General features: G+C 47.7%; 1 protein-coding gene across 5 annotated transcripts in view; it reads left to right on the top strand.

Moving 5' to 3' along the window:
• Window positions 1–18,322, top strand: part of XRRA1 (X-ray radiation resistance associated 1) — a 99,625-nt gene extending 81,303 nt beyond the window's left edge. For all 5 annotated transcript variants that reach the window (XM_027083391.1, XM_027083389.1, XM_027083388.1 and 2 more), the window contains 7 exons: window positions 8,621–8,714; window positions 9,482–9,597; window positions 12,386–12,739; window positions 15,238–15,436; window positions 16,200–16,315; window positions 16,527–16,632; window positions 17,028–18,322. In XM_027083391.1, coding sequence (XP_026939192.1) covers window positions 8,621–8,714; window positions 9,482–9,597; window positions 12,386–12,739; window positions 15,238–15,436; window positions 16,200–16,315; window positions 16,527–16,632; window positions 17,028–17,284 — 1,242 coding nt within the window. In that variant the 3' untranslated portion in view covers window positions 17,285–18,322. The remainder of the gene's footprint in view (window positions 1–8,620; window positions 8,715–9,481; window positions 9,598–12,385; window positions 12,740–15,237; window positions 15,437–16,199; window positions 16,316–16,526; window positions 16,633–17,027) is intronic.
• The last annotated feature ends 1,937 nt before the right edge of the window (window positions 18,323–20,259 follow it).

Here is a 20,259-nt window from a genome sequence, read left to right as displayed (position 1 = left end):
GCAGCTTCCCACTAGCCATCCACTTTACAATTGGTAGTGTATATATGTCAATGCTACTCTCTCACTTCGTCCCAGCTTCCCCTTCCCCCCCCCACCCCGTGTCCATTGATAGCTTGATAGGGATTGCATTGAATCTGTAGATTGCCTTTGGTGGTATGGTCATTTTAACAATATTGATTCTTCTAATCCAAGAACACGGTATATCTTTCCATCTGTTTGTCGTCTTCTTTTTCTTTCATCAGTGTCTTATACTTTTCCGAATACAGTTCTTTTGCCTCCTTAGGTAGGTTTATTCCTAGATATTTTATTCTTTTTGATGTGATGGTAAATGGGATTGTTTCATTAATTTCTCTTTATGATAGTTCATTGTTAATGTGTAGGAATGGAACAGATTTCTGTATGTTGATTTTATATCCTGCAACTTTACTGAATTCAGTGATGAGCGCTAGTAGTTTTCTGGTGGTGTCTTTAGGATTTTCTGTATGTACTATTGCATCAGCTGCAAATGGTGACAGTTTTACTTCTTCCTTTCCAATTTGGATTCCCTTTATTTCTTTTCATCTCTGACTGTCGTAGCTAGGACTTCCAAAACTATGTTGAATAAAAGTGGCTAGAGTGGACATCCTTGTCTTGTTCCTGATCTTAGAAGAAATGCTTTCAGCTTTTCACCTTCGAGTATGATGTTAGCTGTGGGTTTGTCATATATGGCCTTTATTATGTTGAGGTACAGTCCCACTATGCCCACTTTCTGGAGAGTTTTTATCATAAATGGGTGTTGAATTTTGTCAAAAGCTTTTTCTGCATCTACTGAGATGGTCATATGGTTTTTATTCTTCAATCTGTTGATGTGGTGTATCACACTGATTGATTTGTGTATATTGAAGAATCCTTGCATCCCTGGGATAAATCCCACTTGATCATGGTGTATGATCCTTTTATTGTTGGATTTGGATTGCTAGTATTTTGTTAAGGATTTTTTCATCTCTGTTCATCAGTGGTATTGGCCTGTAATTTTCTTTTTTTGTCATATCTTTGTGTGGTTTTGGTATCAGGGTGATGGTGAACTCACAGAATGAGTTTGGGAGTGTTCCTTCCTCTGCAATTTTTTGGAATAGTTTCATAGGATTGGTGTTAACTCTTCTCTAAATGTTTGATAGAATTTGCCTGTGAAGCCATCTGGTCCTGGACTTTTGTTTGTTGGACTTTTTAAAATCACAGTTTTAATTTCAGTACTGGTAATTGGTCTGTTCATATTTTGTATTTCTTACTGGTTCACTCTTGGAAGATTGTACCTTTCTAGGAATTTGTCCATTTCTTCTAGGTTGTCCATTTTATTGTCACGTAGTTTATTGTAGTAGTCTCTTATGATCCTTTGTATTTCTGTGGTGTCAGTTGTAACTTCTTTTTCATTTCTGATTTTATTGATTTGAGTCCCCTCCCTTCCTTCTTTGATGAGTCTGGCTAAAGTTTTATTAATTTTGTTTTTCTTTTCAAAGAACCAACTTTTAGTTTCATTGATCTTTTCTATTGTTTTCTTCATTTCTGTTTCATTTATTTCTGCTCTGATCTTTATGATTTCTTTCCTTCTACTAACTTTGGGTTTTGTTTGTTCTTCTTTCTCTAGTTGTTTTAGGTGTAAGTTTGGGTTGTTTGAGATTTTTTCTTATTTCCTGAGGTAACACTGTATTGCCATAAACTTTCCTTTTCTAACTGCTTTTGCTGAGTCCCATACGTTTTGGATTGTCGTGTTTTCATTTTCATTTGTCTCTAGGTATTTTTTTAATTTCACCTTTGATTTCTTCAGTGATCCATTGGTTGTTTAGTAGCATACTATTTATCCTCCAAGTGTTTGTGTTTTTTACAGTTTTTTTTTCTTGTAGTTGATTTCTAATCTCAGCGTTGTGGTCGGAAAAGATCCTTGATAAGATTTCAGTTTTCTTAAATTTACCATGGCTTGCTTTGTGGCCCAGCATGTGATCTGTCTTGGAGAATGTTCCATGTGCACTTGAGAAGAATGTGTATTCTGCTGCTTTCAGATGGAATGTTCCATAAATATCAATTAAGTCAATGTGATCTAATGTGTTATTTAAGGCCTGTGTTTCCTTATTGATTTTCTATCTGGATGATCTGTCCATTGATGTACGTGGGGTGTTAAAGTCCCCCACTATTATTGTGTTACTATCGATTTCTCCTTTTATGGCTATTAGCATTTACCTTATACATTGGTGTGCTCCTATGTTGCATGCATATATATTTACAATTGTTATATATTCTTGGATTGATCCCTTGATCATTATGTAGTGTCCTTCTTTGTCTCTTGTAACAGTCTTTATTTTAAAGTCTATTTTGTCTATATGAGTATTGCTACTCCAGCTTTCTTTTGATTTCCATGTGCATGGAATACCTTTTTCCATCCCCTCACTTTCAGTTTGCATGTGTCTCTAGATCTAATATAAGTCTCTTATAGGCAGCATATATACAGGTCTTGTTTTTTTAACCATTTAGCAACTCGTTGTCTTTTGGTTGGAGCATTTAGCCCATTTACATTTAAGGTAATTATTGATACGTATGTTCTTACTGCCATTCTGTTAATTGTTTTGTTTTTGTTTCCATAGGTCTTTTTTTCCCTTTCTTCTTTTGCTCTCTTGTGATTTGATGACCATCTTTAGTTTTATGTTTGAATTCCTTTTTCTTTTTTGTGTGTATATCTATTACAGGTTTTGGTTTGTGGTTACCATGAAGTTTTTGTATAGCAGTCTCTCTCCCTCTCCCTCTCCCTCTCTCTCTATATATATATGTAGATGTATATATATATATATATGTGTGTGTGTGTGATTGTATTAAGTTGCTGATCTCAATTTCAAATTCTAGTGATCTGTTCTTCCGTACCACTATTGATTCCTTCTAGTGTATTTTTCATTTCAGTTATTGTATTCTTCACCTCTGTTTGATTGTTCTTTATATTTTCTCTTTTTTAAAAAAACTAACTTCTCCCTCTGTGCATCCATTGTCCTCCCAAGTTCTTTGATCACGTTTACAATCTTTACTCTGAACTCTGGCCTGCAGATTTTCTGATGAAAAATCAGCTGATAGCTTTATAGGAGTTTCCTTGCTGCTTCTTGTATTCTCTTTAATTGTTGTCATTTTAGTTACAATGTGTCTTGATGTATTCCTCTTTTGAGTTAATCCTGTATGGGACTCTCTGTGCTTCCTGAACTTGGATGTCTGTTTCCTTTCCCAGTGAGGCAAGTTTTCAGCTATTATGTCTTCAGTTGTTCTCAGCCTCTTTCTCTTCTCTTTCTGAGACCCCTATAGTGCAGATATTTGTGCACTTGATGTGGTCCCAGAGGCCTCTAACTGTCCTCATTTCTTTTCATTTCTTTGTCTTTTTTTCTATTCAGTGGCAGTGATTTCCACTACTCTGTCTTCCAGCTCACTGATCTCTTCCTCTGTGTTATATAGTCTACTATTGAATCCTCATAGTGTTTTCATTTCAGTTATTGCATTCTTCATCTTTGTTTATTCTTTATATTTTCTAATTCTTTGTTTAAAAACTTCTAACTTCTCTCTCTGTGCATCCATTCTTTGTCCAAGTTCTTTTATCATCCTTATGATCATTACCCTGAACTCTTTCTCAGGTAGATTGCCTATCTCCACTTAGTTTTTCTTCTGAGGTTTTCGCTTGTTCCTTCATCTGGAACATGTTCCTATTTCACCTCATTTTGCCTGTTGCTGTTTTTATTTTTATGGATTTGGCAGGTTGGTTCTGTTTCCCGGCTTTGGAGAAGTGTCCTTCTGTAGGAGATGTCCTGTGTGTCCCAGCAGTACACTACCCTCTCATCACCAGAGCTGTGTATGCTGTGTGGATCTTCTGTGGCAGGCTGACTGTGTGTGAGCATGTGGGTGGTCTGCTAGACTTGATTGGTCCCCGGTCCTGTTGATTGCCAGACCCTGCCTTGTGTGGAGGCTGCCTGTCGCTGGTTCATAGGACCCAGTCATGAGGTGGCTGACTGCAGAACCTTGGGGTGCCCTGGGTTCAGCTTACTGGTGGGCAGAATCAGGGTCCAGGAGACCTCAGTCTATTGTGTGTCCACTGGTGGGTGAAGGAAGGTTCTGGGGCTAGTCCTGGACTACTGGTGGGCAGAGATGTTCCCTGGGGTCTGGTTGCAGGGCGCAGAGGTCCTAGAGGTGGTGTCAGATTGCTGGTGGGTGGGCCGATTCCTAACACAGTTGGTTGTGGGGTCTGGGGTATCCTGAAGTGCATGTCGGCCTGCTAGTGGGCAGGCCAGGGCCCAGCCATTCCCAGGGCAGGATATGGCCTCCTAGTGGGTGGGCTGGTTCTGCAGGCTGCAAGGCTGTGGTTTTCTTGTGGCTGGTGTCTGCCTGCTGGTGGGCAAAGCTGGGTCTGACGCTAGACCAGGTTCTCTGGTGGGCAGGGCCACGGTCCAGCAGGTCCCAGGGCAGGGTCTGACTTGCTATTGGGCAGGCCATGTCTGCAGACTGGGGGGCTGTGGTTTTCTTATGGCTGCTCTCTGCCCACTGGTGGGTAAAAATGGGCTGAGGCTAGAGCAGGATCCTTGGAGGGTGGGGCTGGGTACAAGGGATTATGGGGCTGGGGCCTGTCCACTGGTAGGTGCAGCTGGTTCCCAGTGCCTCAGGTCTAGTGCCTGCACCCTGGTGTATGGGGCCAGGTCCTGGGCCCTCTGGTGGGCAGGGCCATGTCCAGGTGTGGCTGTGGGCTCAGGGGTTCTTAAGGCAGCCTGTCTGCTCGTGGGTAGGGCTGTGTCCTTTCCCAGTTAGTTGCCTGGCCTGAGGCCTCCCAGTACTGATGTCTACAGACTGTTGAACCAGGGCATCACTGCATCCTGGGACTAATAAGCTAGAGGGAGGATTCTAAAATGGCGCTTGCCAGCACCAGTGTCCACATGGCAGAATGAGCTCCCCAGATGGCTGCCACCACTGTGTATGTCCCCAGGGTGAGCTCCAGTTGCATCCTGCTTCTCCAGGAGACTTCAAGATCAGCAGATGGGTCTCATCCAGGCTCATACCAAATTACTGCATCTGCCCTGGGTCCCGGAGTGTGAGATATTCGTGTGTTTTACGAGTGGGGTCTCTATCTCCCCCAGCCCTCTGGGACTCTCTAAAGTAAGCCCTGCTGGCCCTCAAAGCCAGATGCTCTGGAGGCTCATCTTCCCAGTGCAGAAGCCCTGGTCTGGGGAGCTCAGTGTAGGGCTTGGACCTCTCACTTCTTTGGGAGAACCTCTGCAATTGTCATTTTTCTCCTGTTTGTGGGTTGCCCACCCAAGGGTATGGGACTTGACTATGTTGCAACTCCATCCCTCCTACCCATCTCATTGTGGTTCCTTCTTTATATCCTTAGGCATAGAAGACCATTTCTGTTAGCTTCTGGTCCTTTTCATCAATGGCTGTTCCGTAAATAGTTGTGATTTTGGTGTGCCTGTGAGAGGGGGTGAGCTTAGGGTCTTTATACTCTACCATCTTGGCCAATCCCCGGTCTTGAATGGATGTCTTTATGTGGGAGCATCCATATGTAGACTGGGTGTACCCAGTGTCTTTGGGGTGATGGCTGGATCTGATGTGGATGGCAGCCACGTCTTTCCTCAGGGTGTGCTGGCCACTAAGATGAGGGTGTGGCTGGTGTTGGATTAGCTAGAGCCTCCAGCAGAGTGTGAGGCAGGACTTCCCCTCTGCTCAGTGGCCACCGTCACTCTGTCGGGGGTGGGGCCTGCTGCCTAGTTGCTGGAGCAGAAGCCCTGAGGGTCCAGCTTGAGCTGGCTCCTTTCCCTTTAAGTGTGTGTTTCCCTTCTCCCCACACTGGGGCCTTGCCCTGAAGGAAGGGAGTGCTGAAGTACACGGGGCTTGTGCCCGGCTTGTGCCCTTATAGAGGTCCGGTGCTCCTCCTGTGTAGGCGTCTGCAGCTCCACTCAGCTGCAGCCCAAGGTCACATCTTTTCCCCGTTATGGTTGGCCCAGATCCAGTGCAAGGTTGTGGCATAGAGTGGGCAGGGCTGGAGCCTTCCCTAGGCTGGGACTGGGGATCACAGTGTTTTGGTTCAGGAATTGAAGCTCTGCGCAGCTGTCGGAAGTTGGGCTGCTTCTGTAGTGCTATTTGAGTAAGTGCGACAGTGGCTGCCACCGCCCACCTAGACCACACCCCAGGCCCCCCGAGCCACCTCTGCAACCCTAGATGGAGTCTCTTCCCAAGACCTGACTGCCCTAGATCCCGTGCCAGGCTGTGGCATGGAAGAGCGGCACTGGGGGGGGGTTCTCTCGGCTCGCATTGGGGGGTGCGGTGCGGCGGCAGCTGCTAGGCAAACCTCTCTCCACCCTGTCTGGGGGTGAGCCTGCACCTGTGCGCTCCTCCCAAGTGGAGTCTAGGCTTCCTCAGCCTTTCTATCTGTCCCAGCACTTCTCCTCCCTGCAGGACCCCTCGTCCCCTCCGGGGACACTCTGTCTGTGGCTCAACCCGCTCACTCCCCACCCATGCGATCTCCCTTTTCCTCTTAGTCCCCTCCCCGGGGCACAGGTCCTGACCAAGTGCTTTCCTTCTGTCCTACCTGATTACGTGGGAATCTTTCTTGCAGCCTTGGTCGTTTAGGAGTTCTTCTGCCAATTTCCAGTTAGTTTTCCATGAGAACTGTTCTGCATGTAGATGTGGTTTTGATGTGTTTGTGGGGTCAGCTGAGCTCCACATCCTCTTACTCTACCATCTGGATCCCCCTCCTGAAGCACTAGCCTAGGTCCTCATATTTCTAAAACTTCATCTCATGGGTTTAATCTTTGGTCTGGCCCATCCTTGCACCCCCAGCCTCGTTCTGCACCAGCCACCCTTTCCCTCTGCTTTTAGTCACACTAGCCTTCTTTAAATGCTTCCAACAGGCATTCCTCCTCTTTGCTGTGAGACCTTTCACACATTCTTCTCTTTGTATGGAACATTTCCTCTCTGCATTAGAGTAAGTTTAATACTAGCTGCTGCGACAAACTTAAAAATGTCAATGACTGAACACAAAAGTTTATTTCTTGCTTTTACAAAATCTATTGTGGATATTCCTGGTTGGTAGGTGGCCTTCCACATGATCCTTCAGAGAGCCAGGTCCCTTCTGGCTATGGCTCTGTCATCCCATGGGACCTTAAGAGTACTTTATTGGATCCTATGCAACTGGTGGATAGATGATTGAGTGAGGGGAGGGTGGTGAGAGATGTAGAGGATCCTACAGGAGGTTTTGAATGGGCTGTACCTGGAAACGGCATTTATCACTTCCACCCAGGTGCATTGGCTAGAACTGAGTCATATGCCCAAATCTAGCTGCCTAGGAGGCAGGAAGAAACAGTCTAGCTGTGTGCCCAGAAAGTAGAGGGAATGGCTTCGGTTAACCCAGAGATTTCTTTGACACATACTACGTCCCCCGCTGCATTCACTGATTACCTCCTGCCCGTCCTTCAGATCTCAGGGACGCCTTCTCTTACCTCTGTGACTAGGTCAAATCACCCTAGTCCTTCATGCGCCTCTCTTTTGTGGCAGTAATCACTGTTGTAAATTCATGTTCCTTTGTGTTACTGTTTCTTCTGTGCTTGTTTCCCACTAGGTACTGTTCCTCGGGGATAGGAATTGTATCTGTTTTGCTCAGTCCCAACCCAGTGCTTGGTACATGTAGTCATTCAGTAAATATTTGTTGACTGAAGGAACCAAAATGAAAGAAAATGAATAGGTAATTGCCCCGTGAGCACCTACTGCTACCCAGTGTGGCTCCAGAGGAAGTCAGATCGAAATACCATCCCACTCCCAGCCCTTAGTGCTATCTGTGGGTCACAAATCTGACTCAATACCTTTCAGTGTGTCTAGGCATCCGAAAGGCCACTGCCCAGCTCCTGGCCCCTCTGATACTATTTCATTGCTAATAGACACCCTGCCCAAGGTTGTCCCCAGATGTTCCAGCCACTCTTCTCAACAAGGACTGTGTATTTTTCTTGCCCTTCAGAGGCTGGCCTCATAGGGGTAGTGTGGCGTCGGGGCCCCAGACAGCCACAAGGTCTCCCTTACCCCACTGGCTCTGCTTATCCCTTAGATGCGTGTGTCCCCCTGACCTCCTGTTCCCTATCCCTCCCCAGAACAGGCTTTAGTGAAAGAGACTATCAGTGCTGTTGACAGACTGACCGGGTGTGTAGAGGTTGCACTGAGGAAGGTGAAGTGTCAGACAAAATGTATCCTGAAGTCAAAGTCCACGCCTTGCCAAATTTCTAGCCTCCTTGGGAGACAAGTACTAAATGTATTTGTTCTTATTATTTTGTCACCAGCATCCTTAATATTTGGTATAAGCTACTTATCCAGTGTGGAGAAGGGAAAAAAATTCTTACCTTTCAAATGTGAAACAGATGGTGGAATTTTGAACAGGAGGGGCAAAGGTATTCTGAGAGTGAACAGGTGAAACTGCAGGATAAGACACTGCCCAGCAGTAAGTCCTGTCCCTAGCAGCCTAACTCCTCCAGCCCCACCCTCGCCCCAGACCTAGCAAGCATGCAGCCCTGCATTGTGGGGCCTTGAAGCATTTGGGCAGAGGTGAGGGCGGTGTTGATCTGATGCTCTCCCGCATTCCTTACAGATTGCAAAGGAAGATGCCATTCTGCCGGTAGCTCTCTTCCCATCTCTCTGCAAGCTCATCTTTCATAACAACCCTCTGGTGGCCCATACACGAGGTATGGTACCCACAAACCTGCCCCCTGAACCCAGTCTCCAAGAAGCAATGTGGGCCTCCTCATCCCTACCTCAGGGCTAAGCCCTGCTCTGCGTCGTGGGTGGACAAGGTTCATAGTGCATTGGGGGCTGTAGAAAACAACAGAGACCTCTGAGCACATGCTCTGCACTAACTCATCCTGACAGCAAACCTGTGAAGTGGGCATTTTTGTCCCCGTGCACAGTAGATGAAACTGAGGATCAGAGAGGGTCACAATCTACCCAAGGTCACACAGCAACAAAGAGGCAGTGCTGGGAATGGAGTACAGAATTATCTAGATCCTGCATGGGCTCTATAATGACACTTTGCTTTGTGGGACAGGTCTGTTGTGACCTCACTCCCCACTTCCCAGTTAGGGAGGAGTGGGAGGCCGAACTGCTGAGCCCTCCCCACCCAGAGCACGCTGAATGCAGTAGATGCTCTGTCAGTACTGGAACCCACTGTCCAAGATGCAGCAGCTGGAGGCATTTTAGAATCCTGGGCCCTGGAGTGACACTAGGGTATTCTAATCTCTACTCTACACTGTCTTCATTGCCTTGGACAAATTCCTTAACCTCTCTGTGCCTCAGTTTCCTCACCTGTCAAATGGGCATAATATAGGTACCTACCTCCTAGAGCTCGTGCGAGAATTAAGTAAGTTTATACATGTACATGAACAGTGCCTGGCACACAGAAGCCCCCAGTAAAATGTTAGCTAATAGTAATCTTATTTTCCCACCATGGCTCCAGGGGTCCCTCCACTGCTAAAAAGCTTCCTCCAGGAGCAGCTGGGAATCCACTTAATTCGAAGGAAGATGGTAAAGGCTAAGCGTCACATTTTGATGCCTCGGAAGGACTCTCGGAAGGTAAGCCTTCAAAGGCAGGACCCTCCAAGCCCAGGGGGAGTGGAGCCTATTTTAATGCCTGCAGACCAACCTGACAGCAGAGCTGCTCCCTGCCACAATATCTGGGATCCCTCTGTTAGGTTTGTAGCCGCAGTTTTGTCTTCTCCTTCCCTCGCTCTCTTACATACAGATATACCCAGGAGAGACAAGACAGCCAGTCAGAGACCCAAATGTCAGAGTAGGGAGGAGCCGGGGAGGGCATTGAGTCTGACCCCCTAATTTTACAGAGAAACTGAGGTCCAGAGAAGACACTGTGGAGAAGTGGAGAGAAATCAGTCAGAAGACCCGGGTGAGAGTCTGGCTCCATCATTTTTCTAGCTGCCTGAACTTGGGCAAGATTTCCACTCTCTGAGCTTCAGCTTCTCAACTCTAAAACCCCTCAGAGCTGCTGAGAGGACTGGATGAAGCAACAGATATAAAAACACTTTATAAACTCCCCAAACCCCTACGAATGCAGGTTATAGTCACCTGTGGTAATCGTGAATGGCTGCACCAGGCCTAGAATACACATCTCCTGCCTGAATCTTAGGAAGCGTTTCCTACCGTTGAGAGCAGTCTGCTCCCTCAGTACCTCCCCCAGCTAGTGGTCTTAGATTGGCCTTCTGGGATGCCGTAAAGTAAGTCAAATCCCTCTTTCATCTGAAGGATTTCAGAAATTTCTGTGAAATGCTGCTCCCTCCTGAACTTTAATCTTCCTATAGCCAAAAGCTGGACTTGGCATTGCTGGTCCCGAAAGTTAATTAGTTATTCCCTGCCCAATGCCGCCCCCCCCCCCCCCCACCCCAGTCTGCTTCTGTACAGCCAAGCTCTTGTCTTGAGCCCTCAGAGGACCAGAGCAGCATGTAAAACCAGAAATAGAAATTCAGAGGGTTTCCATCATCTTTCCCCTTGTCTGTTGCCTCCTCTAAGGATCCTGCTACTTCCCTTCCCATCAGCCAGCTGGGAAAGGGCACAATCAGTGAGCCGGATGCTAAGTACATAATCCTGTCTCCCACGTACGGAACACCCATGCTGAGAACTTGCACACAGCTACCCTGTAACCCTCACCATGAACAAGGAAACAGGCTCAGAGAGGTGAAATAACTTATTTGTTAAAAGGTAGTGTTGGGGTCCAGGGGCACCGTTACAGTTCCAACTAGTAGAGGATAAACACCAAGTATCAGTGGCCGAATGAGAAGCACATCAATGCTTTGTGAATCTAGGCAAACACCATCTAACCTCCAATGCAGGCTAGACTGGAGAGTGTTGTGTGGCCTGCAGGCAGGTTGGAGATGCCTACATGTTCCCTGTGTGCTCCCAGAGATGGGCTGGATGTACAGCCTTTTACTCACTCAGTTACATAGACCAAGATTGCTGGCCCTCCCTCATACTAGGCATAGACAAGACGGGGGGAAAATGGAGACCCACCCAACGTGTAACCAAAAAACTGTATGAGGCCTCTATGTGTGAGAACACAAATGGAAGATAAAATGGCCTGCCCTTGATGCGCAGCAGTCCAGCCCATCTGGGACACAGGGTCCAATGACTCTCAACCTCTGACCAATCAGATTATCCAGTCTTCCCTCAGGAAAGTGATGGTGGGATAGAGAAAGAGCGTCCCCAGCACTCCTCCAGCACAGACCTGTGAGAGGGAGGAATAAATGTGGCCCCTTCTCCACCAGCCGGCAAATGACGGCACTTGGTGTTTTGGACACTGAGGCATGAGTTCTGAAAAAAGACTCTGGGTCCCTAAGGCTTCAAGTCTAAACACTGAGATTTTACATATTTCAAAAAGGAAATATTTTCTTAAAAAGAATCCTATTTTATAAAATCCTATTTTGTAAATCCTATAAATCCTATTACATAAAAGTCATCCATCACACTCCCTAGTTTGTTAAGTACATTTGTGCGCACCATCTCATTTGGGAGAACTCTGCAAGACAGGCAGGCAGGGACTATTCTCCCATTTTGTAAGCTCAAATGATAGACTGTGCTTGAGATCTTTCCACTGCACTGCATGGCCTGTCAAAGTACAGATAGATATAAGTGGACCAAATACCTTTGACAAAGAATAAAAACAATTCACTGTATAACTAGGGAGGGGAAGCAGAACTAGGCCCAGATGAGGGAAACTGGGCCCATGGCTGTCTCCTGGCAGATGACGCAGAGGAGGAGGGTGACAGGCTTTTGCTAACTAAGGAAGCTGAGCAGTTCAGTGAGAAAGAAGTTATTGCCTTGGGTCTAAACCCTGAGATTTGCCTTACATAGGGGTCTTTATATGAGGTGCAGGGACTAGCACCCTGAAAGGGGCCTGGTGCTGCTGCCTTCCGGAGAACGTGGGCCCACCTCCCCCAGGCCCTCCTAGGAGTCCCCGAGGGGAGTCAAGGGCACTGTGGGACACCTTGATCAGAGGAATGAGGCTGCTGTAGGCCAGAGTGATATGGTCAGGCATCTAGAATGAGGCCTGGAGCCTCTGCCACTGAACAACTCTGTGACCTTGGACAAGTCATTTTACCTCTCTGAGCCCCAGTTTCCTTATTTATAAAATGAGGACACTTATTCACTGGGTAGTTTGAGGTGTAAATAAAACTACATGTCATGTATGGGGTACATCGTAGATGCCCAATAAGTGTGATTTTGCCCCCTCCCTCCCCCTATGAGACCTCACCCAGTGCTTTGACCACTATACCAGTTAGCCTTAGGCTGGTGATATCCAGGAGGAGAGATTCTGATTAGGAAGCAAACCAATTCAGCCCTTCTTCCATGACAGGTGAAAACCCAAGTCCCAAAGGTGCCAAAGCAGCCTCTGATTCTCCATCACCCACCCATGACCACCATGACCACAATCAAGTCTTCCTCAAAGGAGATGCTGGAAGCAGAGGCAGAGTTGACTAAAGAGCTGCCCACCACCAAGACCATTTCTGTGGAGCGAAAGATGCCCATCGAGGGCCCGGAGGGCCTTCTCCTCTCCCACCGGGCCTTCGTGCCACTGCCTCCCATCTGCTCCGACTCCACTGTGCATAGTGAGGACACATCCCGCCGGAGCAACGCTGCTGGCCGCCTCAGCCCAGACCACCCGTCAGATGAGGACACCAAGAGCACAGAGTCCATCTTCTTGACCCAGGTACCTGGACCCACCTGCCCCTGCGCACTTGTTCCCAGCTCCCATGTGTTCCTGTCCAACCCTTAGACGGCTGGACTACTGTAGGCAGCTGGAACTAGGCACAAGGCAGTTCTGGAAACCAGAAAGCACCCTTGGCAGAGCCTGCAAGCCCCTTCTGGGAGTTCCACTGATCCAAGGCTACTGGTAGGGACAGCCATGGGGACAAGTCATGGTCCTGTGGCACAGACAACATCTGGGATTTGGCTGGGGCGTTGGTCAGACCAGTTTCTTGGAAGGGTTTGCTGCTGCCTCTTCCTATCTGCATAAGGTCACCTCACTTCTGATGCTGCATCTGCATCCTGGGAGCACAGATGGATGAGACATGGGTCCTGCCCTCAGGGTGTCCTCAGTCTAATAGGGGAGATGGACAGGAACAATGCATGCAGTCAGTGCTGAGACTGAGGAAAACTCAGGGGCTGGGAGCCTAGAGGAAGGAGGGATACCTTTGTCCTAGACCAGGAGGGCTTCCTAAAAGCAGTTCAAATGAGCTGAGCTTTGCAGGCTGAGTAGGAGTTAACAAGGTGAAGAGCTGGGCAGCAAGGACACTGTAGGCAGAGTGAGCAGCATGAAGCAGGGTACAGAGGAAGGAAATTAAAATGGTACATACAGAACGATGAATGATTCAGTGTAAATACAGTAGAAAGGTGACATGTAGGAAAAGGGAAGTTTAGGCTGGAGGAGTTGGTAGGGCCCCCTTGAACTTTATTATTGTAACATTATTATCCTCCCATCTTCCTGCCTCCAGTCTTGCCCCTCCAATCTGCCAGATCTTTCCAAGATGTATATCCACCCATAAATTATCTAACTCTCTATTCATCTCTTGCTTGTTCCACACATGACTTATAGTGACATACAAATTCGTACAATATAAAAGTATCTTTATGAACTAAATCAGAACCTTCTTGGAACAAAACAGAGTATAAACAAACAAGTATTTAAAAATAATTGAGATAGTTGGATAAAAGGAAGATATGCACAGGAAAGGAAATAAGTGCAAGGCCAATTCTGTCACTCAAATGTGCACATCGTGCACTGCCACTCTCATAATAGAGGTCTATTGCCAAAATGCAGTTCGAGCTTCCTAGCGGCCTAAGCAATACAGTCAATTATGAGTCACCATGACTGAAAAAAACAATCCCCCAATTGCCAAGGCTATAACCTCCAATACAATGTTGTCTTTTTCCTCCTGATCTTAGCACACAAACGTTCAGTCTTTCATCATTATGATTAACTGTGGGTTTTTCATAAATGCCCTTTATCAGGTCAAGAAAATTTCTTTCTATTCCTAGTTTGTTGAATATTTTGTCATGAAGAGGTGTTAGATTTTGCCAAGTGCTTTTTCTGTGTCTGTTGCGAAATGTGGTTTTTGTCCTTTACCTATTGATATATTACACTAATTGATTTCCAGATGTTAAATCAACCCTGCATACCTGGGATAAATCCCACTTTGACATAGCATATCATCCTTTTTATATGTTGCTGGTTCAGTTTGCTAGTATTTGGTTGGTATTTCTGTGTTATATTCATAGGGATATTGGTCTGTAGTTTTCCTTTCTTGTGATGTCTTTCCCTAGTTTGGGTTTCAGGGTAATACTGACTTCAGAGAATGAGTGTTCCCTCTTCCTCTATTTTTTTTTTTTTTTTGGAAGAGTTTATGAAGGGTTGGTGTTAATTCTTTAAATGTTTGGTAGAATTCACTACTGAAGCCATCTGATCCTTGGCTTTTCTTTGTGGGAAGTTTTTAAATTACTAATTCGATCTCTTGTTATAGGTCTACCCAGATTTTCTATTTCTTCTTTAGTCAGCCATAAGTTTTAACTAAGGGTGTAACAACATTCCTACTGGTTTCATAACCATCACAGTAAGGCTAAAAAAGTGAATTCAGACAATATTCACTCACCCCTTTTAAAACTCTTCCATGGCTTGCCATTACAGTGAGGATAAAGAAAATACAAACAAAAACAAAACAAACACCCTCAGCTTGGCATTTAAAGGCCCTTACTGAGCTGGGCCCTGCTTATTGCTCCAGCTGCCTATCTCTTTATGGTACCCTCCAACCACACCAATATTTTACTCCCCACAAATGCACTTTGCTGTGTCTTAACTTTGCATCTTTGCCCATGCTCTTCCCTGCCTGCCACAGTCCTCCTTTCTCATCGCTTGCCGCCTACCTGGGGATGGCTTTCCTGGTTCTTCCAGACTTCGCTCAGGCTAAGGCAACAACCCTCCATTGAGCTTCCTGGCCCCCCAGGCTGGTTAGGTCTTCCTGTGGGCTCACCCTGAACCCTTGTGCTCTCTCCTGTGACAGCATTTATCACAATGTATGATAATTTCTGTTTTCATGTCTGCTTCCTCTCACCCCAGTCTGGGTTCTTGCCCATAACAGGACCCAGCATGGGGACCCACACAGAACTCAGAAGTGTTAAGGGAATGCATTTTCTTTTTCTTCTGGGGCACAGGTCAGTGGGCTGTCTTCCTCCATCTTCCAGAGGGATGATACAGAGATAAAGGAGAAAGACCAAAGACTACCACCCACAGCACCCAGAGAGGTGAAGAGGACTCAGAAGAAGCTCCCATCTGCCTCCTTCCCCAGAAAGTACCATGGCTCCGAGGAGCTGCTGACAACCAAGCCTGATCCAGCCTTCACTGAGCCGAAAGGTACGTGAGGAGAATGGCTCGGGGCAAGGGGCTCTTTCCATGGCCCAGAGCAAGCCAGGGCAAAGCCAAGGTGGGTGCCAAGCCTCTTTTCCGGGCCAGGGTGTCATCTTCTGTCTGAATGTCTGTCAAAAGGCCCCTGAGGGTGTTCTGGTTTGGAGCCCTACTTGTCAGGACCCCTGGCCTGGACCTTCATTGGCTTTTGGGGAATCACAGCTGTTCAGAGATTCCAGCCAGTCTGGACCCAACTGCTTTGGTTGGAAAAGTCTCTCCAGGAAGGGTGTGATGAACAAACACTCAGACTGGTCAGATTCCCAAGGTCCTCCCCAGCCCAGTTAATCTCCAAAGCGAACATCCAAAATCCTCCCTGTGTGGTTTGAGACAAGGGAGGCAGTGCCTCGTCCGGCCCCTTATTTCAGACTCTGCTGTATTAACAGAATCTGCAGTGGTGCTCAGCTGTGCTCTGTTGGGTGTCATTCTCTGCAGTGTAACCCCCTGAGGTTAATGGGTTACTTGGTGTCACTCCCTTTCACCACTCCTATGCTATTTTTCCATCAGGATCTGTGCACATAGGAAACAAGTATTCACTGAACAAATGATGGAACTTCTGGCACCACAACAGATCAGGGCAGGTTATGGGAACACTGTTTTCTTCTTGGAGGCCCTCATCTTTTTACCCAGGGCTGCTATGAAATGGGGAATGAAGAAATTGGGGGAGGCATCCAGGAGGAGGGGGATGGACCTTGACCTTGTCTTTTTGCCCTAGGAATCCAGAAGAATGCACAGGCCTTGCAGCACATGCTGAAACATCCGCTCGTGTACCGCTCCTGCAAGGCCAGGCTGGACACTCTTCAGAAACACTATGTTCCCAAGGAGAAACGGGTAAACTTCCACCACACTGTGTATGTGAACTGCCCCTCAGGACCCCACAAGTACAGAGGTGGCTGTCACCTTGGGACCTTCAAAGAGCCATGCTTTTCCATAGTGCCCCCAAGTTCTCCCCTGCCTGTCATTGTGACTGTATGAGGAGGTGAGGCCATGAAAGTCTGAGTAGAAGACTGGGACAACACTGTGCTCTCTTACCTCCCGTCAGACCCAGAGGATCCCTATTCCACCCCCCCGGAAGACTCAAGCCCAGCTGCTGGATGACATCCTCATTCGCATGCGGGACCCCCGGAACATTACTGAGGCACCACTAGGTACGGCTCTGACCCCCAGTCCTTAGCTGCCAGGATCCAAGATCTAGAAGTTTACTCACCTGCTGGTATAGGCAAAGGGCTTGTGTTGGAGCAGGAAGGGCCCTTAGAGAGCATCTGCCCCAGACCTTCCTGTGTGCAGATGGAGAAACTGAGGCCTGAGTGAGGCAGAGAGTTGCCTAAAGTCACACAGCATGTTACCAACGGCTTGAGACAGAATCAGAAGGGGATACCTCTGGCTTTCTAGTGCCCAAACTGGAGAGACCATTTTCAGGCCCTTAACATCCTCTTCCCACCCCCTCCCACTTTCTGAGGGGCTCTGGACCCAGTCCCCGCTGCTCTGGGCTAGGTGGGACCCAGGGTGACCTTGGTGCCCCTCCCGGCTTTTCTCCCTGCAGGAGCTGTCCTGTGCCAGCGGACAGAGCAGCAGCTGGTGAACCAGAAGCAGTACCTGCAGGCCAAAAGGCTGCTGAAGGAGTTTCGTGCGCGGTACCGGCGGCTGGTGCGCTGCTCACTGCGGTCGGCGTTCGGGGCCACGGCACCACCCCAGGTCCGCCTGGCATTGAGCGAGGGCCAGCCTAAGAAGTTCGGCCACTTCCTCGAGTTCATGGATCAGTTCTGCCAGGAGCCCACGGCCAGTGACTCGAAAGGCTAGGGCTGCGCACAGGGCCATGTGCGCCGCCCCACCTGCGCCCCACACCCTCCGCAAGAGCTCCGTGCCTTTGACTGCTCCCTGGGATGGGTGCGGGCCTCCGAGCTCTGCTCAGCCTCACTCGCCGGCCGCTGTGAGTGGGGAGCTCGTCAGGACCGCCCCGCCCTGGGCCGGGCAGGAACCGGCACCTGGCCCAACAGCAATAAAGAGTGGGTGCATAGAGCAAGGTAGGCCTCATGCCTTTTTGGAGCCTAGGCCAGGTTGTCGCACTGGGGAAAGAAACCCCAGCTGATGCGCATCCCTAGAGTCCTGTGGGAAACCTGCCTGAGTCACACAGAGTGATAACACTGTGTTATCCCACAGAGCTGGGATAAGCAGTAGGACAGAAAACAGGGTCGATGAAACAGAAACAGCACAGAATCCAAAGCTCAGAGAAGTTAACTAACTTGCCCACAGCCACTAGTGAGTGAGTGTGTGTGTGTGCGCGTGTGTGCGTTGGGAGCAGGGCGGGTAACAAAACTCAGGCCTCTAGGCCCCCAAAAGCCTCTAGGCTTTCTCTGTTGGGCAGCTTTTTCCACTGTCAGGGCAAATGTGGGGAGAGGGAAGAGAGAGAGGATTGGGAATTTCCTTATTAGATGGCCATGACCACAAAGTTGGGACAAGTTGAAGGGAGGGCTTACATGGAGTTTCCCAAGGTTTTCTAATCCAGGACATAAGCTGAAGTCCCATATGCAAATACAGTGGGATGTGGCTCTAAAACAGACCCTGGGACTGTGCAAGGTCAACCGGGACTCAGGTCAAGTAAGCTAGTTCTGGCCAAAGCAGCCTATGGGGTTGCCCCATTCTTATGAATGCATAGTAGTCAGCACCTGCTATAGAGGAGGGTCAGGAGAAGGCCACTGGGCTGAATTGCAGCGATGTGCATTTGGGTGTGGGTGCTGGGTGTGACCTAGTCACCTGGGCTGCTTTCCTGGAGGTGCCTGCCTGGGGAGAAGGCCTGCAGTTCCCAGGGTCCAGGAAGCAGTGGCATAAGGATTAAGGACCCACAGCAAGGCACCAACTCCCACAACCTAAGGTGCAATTAAGACGATTATAGAAATACAGTCTTGTAGCCACAGGTCTGTGGTGCAGTATCTGCTGTATTTCAAGTGCGAGACTATTAGGACACAAATGTTTGCATATTATCACACTCAACCAACCACAGTCACATACATGTGGCCAGTTACATATTTACACCAAGCTGTGGTCATACCAGACACACATATTCAAGTTCAGACGGTCACATACACGATCACATACAGTCCCATACACATATCAAGTTACAAAGTCAGTTACGTCTCACTCATTCACACAGGCACCTGGACAGATTCAGGTAATAAACACAGTGCTACCCTCAGCAGCACACATGTGCTGGGGCATGTTGCTGACTTACCACGTTGGATCTTCTAGGCCCAAAATCATCCTTCTGCTAATGTTAGGAAGGAGAATCCACCCCAACATTCACACTGTAAACCTCGCTAGGTTCAAGTTCGGGAGATTTGCAATGCTCCCTTCAGCCAGAAACACTATCAAACCATAAGCTCTCAGGCCTGAAGGCTCCTGGGAACATCCTATCCCAGCCTCTAGGTAGGAAGCCTCTTGCAATCTCCCCAACAGATCATTCAGCTCCTGCTTGCACATCTAGTGACAGGGCGCTCATTCCCTGCAAAGGCTGTCCCTTCCTTTGTTGGGAAAACTATTGGATGGCTCTAGCCATTGGACTAAGCATCAGCCTAAGGTCCCTCAGTAGTCCTAACTCTGCTTTTGGGCCCAGAGTATATCTGCTCTCTCTGCCCCGCCAGGCTGGCCCTTTACCGATATGAGACTATCCTGAAGAGGATATACCTATCTAGGCCAGATGCTCTTAACTTTCTCTGTTATTCCACATGGGATACCATCTGAATAAACTGGTTCTCCTATCATTCTGAATGCCGAAGCAAGACATTCCAACACAGGGCATCTCCCAGAGCAAAGATAGCCCCAAACTCAAACACACGTAGTCTAAGCTCAGCTCAGATTTGCCTGAGATTGCTCTCCAGAGATAAGACTGACTAGAAACAGAACATTCATGAGTTTGCTCTACTGTATTCTCAACTTGGGCCTCTCCTCAACCTGGCAAGCCTGCACTGAAGAATGCACTTTGGTATTGTTTAAACAACACATCATCCCATTTGATCCCTTAGCAGAAGCATCCCTGACAGGGCACGCCTGTTCTGAGTCCTCTGTCTTTGTCAAAAAGCTCCTTGTGATGAGCTGGAGGGGAGGCAGCCAGCAATGGCAGTGCCAAGGGTCTGGGCCCCTTCTGCAATCTAATGCAGACAGCAGGTTGAATGAAACCAAAATCCAAACCATTTTCTATTTCTAGGCTGGAGGGGATAAGGCCCTAAGGACAGCTGTTTATACGAAGAACTAAGAGTAAATAGTACATCAGTCACACACAGACAAAAAAATCCATTAGTTGGCATTTAAGATAATCATTTTCCTTTACATAGTTACCCATTCTCATTAGGACTTGAAGGTTCTGCTGGAGGTTAAGGGTTGAACCCACTGAGGGAAAGCCCTGCTCCTACTGTTGGCACAGCTTGGAGAGGGGGCAGGGCCAACAAGGGAGAATCTGCTGCCGCCGTCTGGAGCCGGGCCCCAAAGCTGCTCCTGAGCTCTCATGGCTTGATCTTTGAGGAGTACATTCCCTGTTTATACCCCTTATTAAATGAGAGGAAAGGAAGAAGAACAAGCCTGGCCTTACCCTGGCTTTGTCCAACTAGTTCTTAAGACACCAGAAAAGGTAGAAAGGGAGCCTGCCCCCGGTTTGAGGTTCCCTCCCACAATTACTGAGACAAGGCATTAAGGAAGCATTTTCTCACAAAGCAAAATGTGTAAATATTTTTCTTAGGAAAAAAAAATACTGATAATACATAGAACAATGTGCACATTCAGTC

The sequence above is a fragment of the Aethalodelphis obliquidens genome, unplaced genomic scaffold (genome assembly GCF_003676395.1).
Source record: "Aethalodelphis obliquidens isolate GAN/ISIS:26980383/991018 unplaced genomic scaffold, ASM367639v1 scaffold50, whole genome shotgun sequence".
NCBI lineage: Eukaryota > Metazoa > Chordata > Mammalia > Artiodactyla > Delphinidae > Aethalodelphis > Aethalodelphis obliquidens.
Note: the sequence above shows the minus strand (reverse complement) of the source record. Positions and strands in the feature narration are given on the sequence as shown.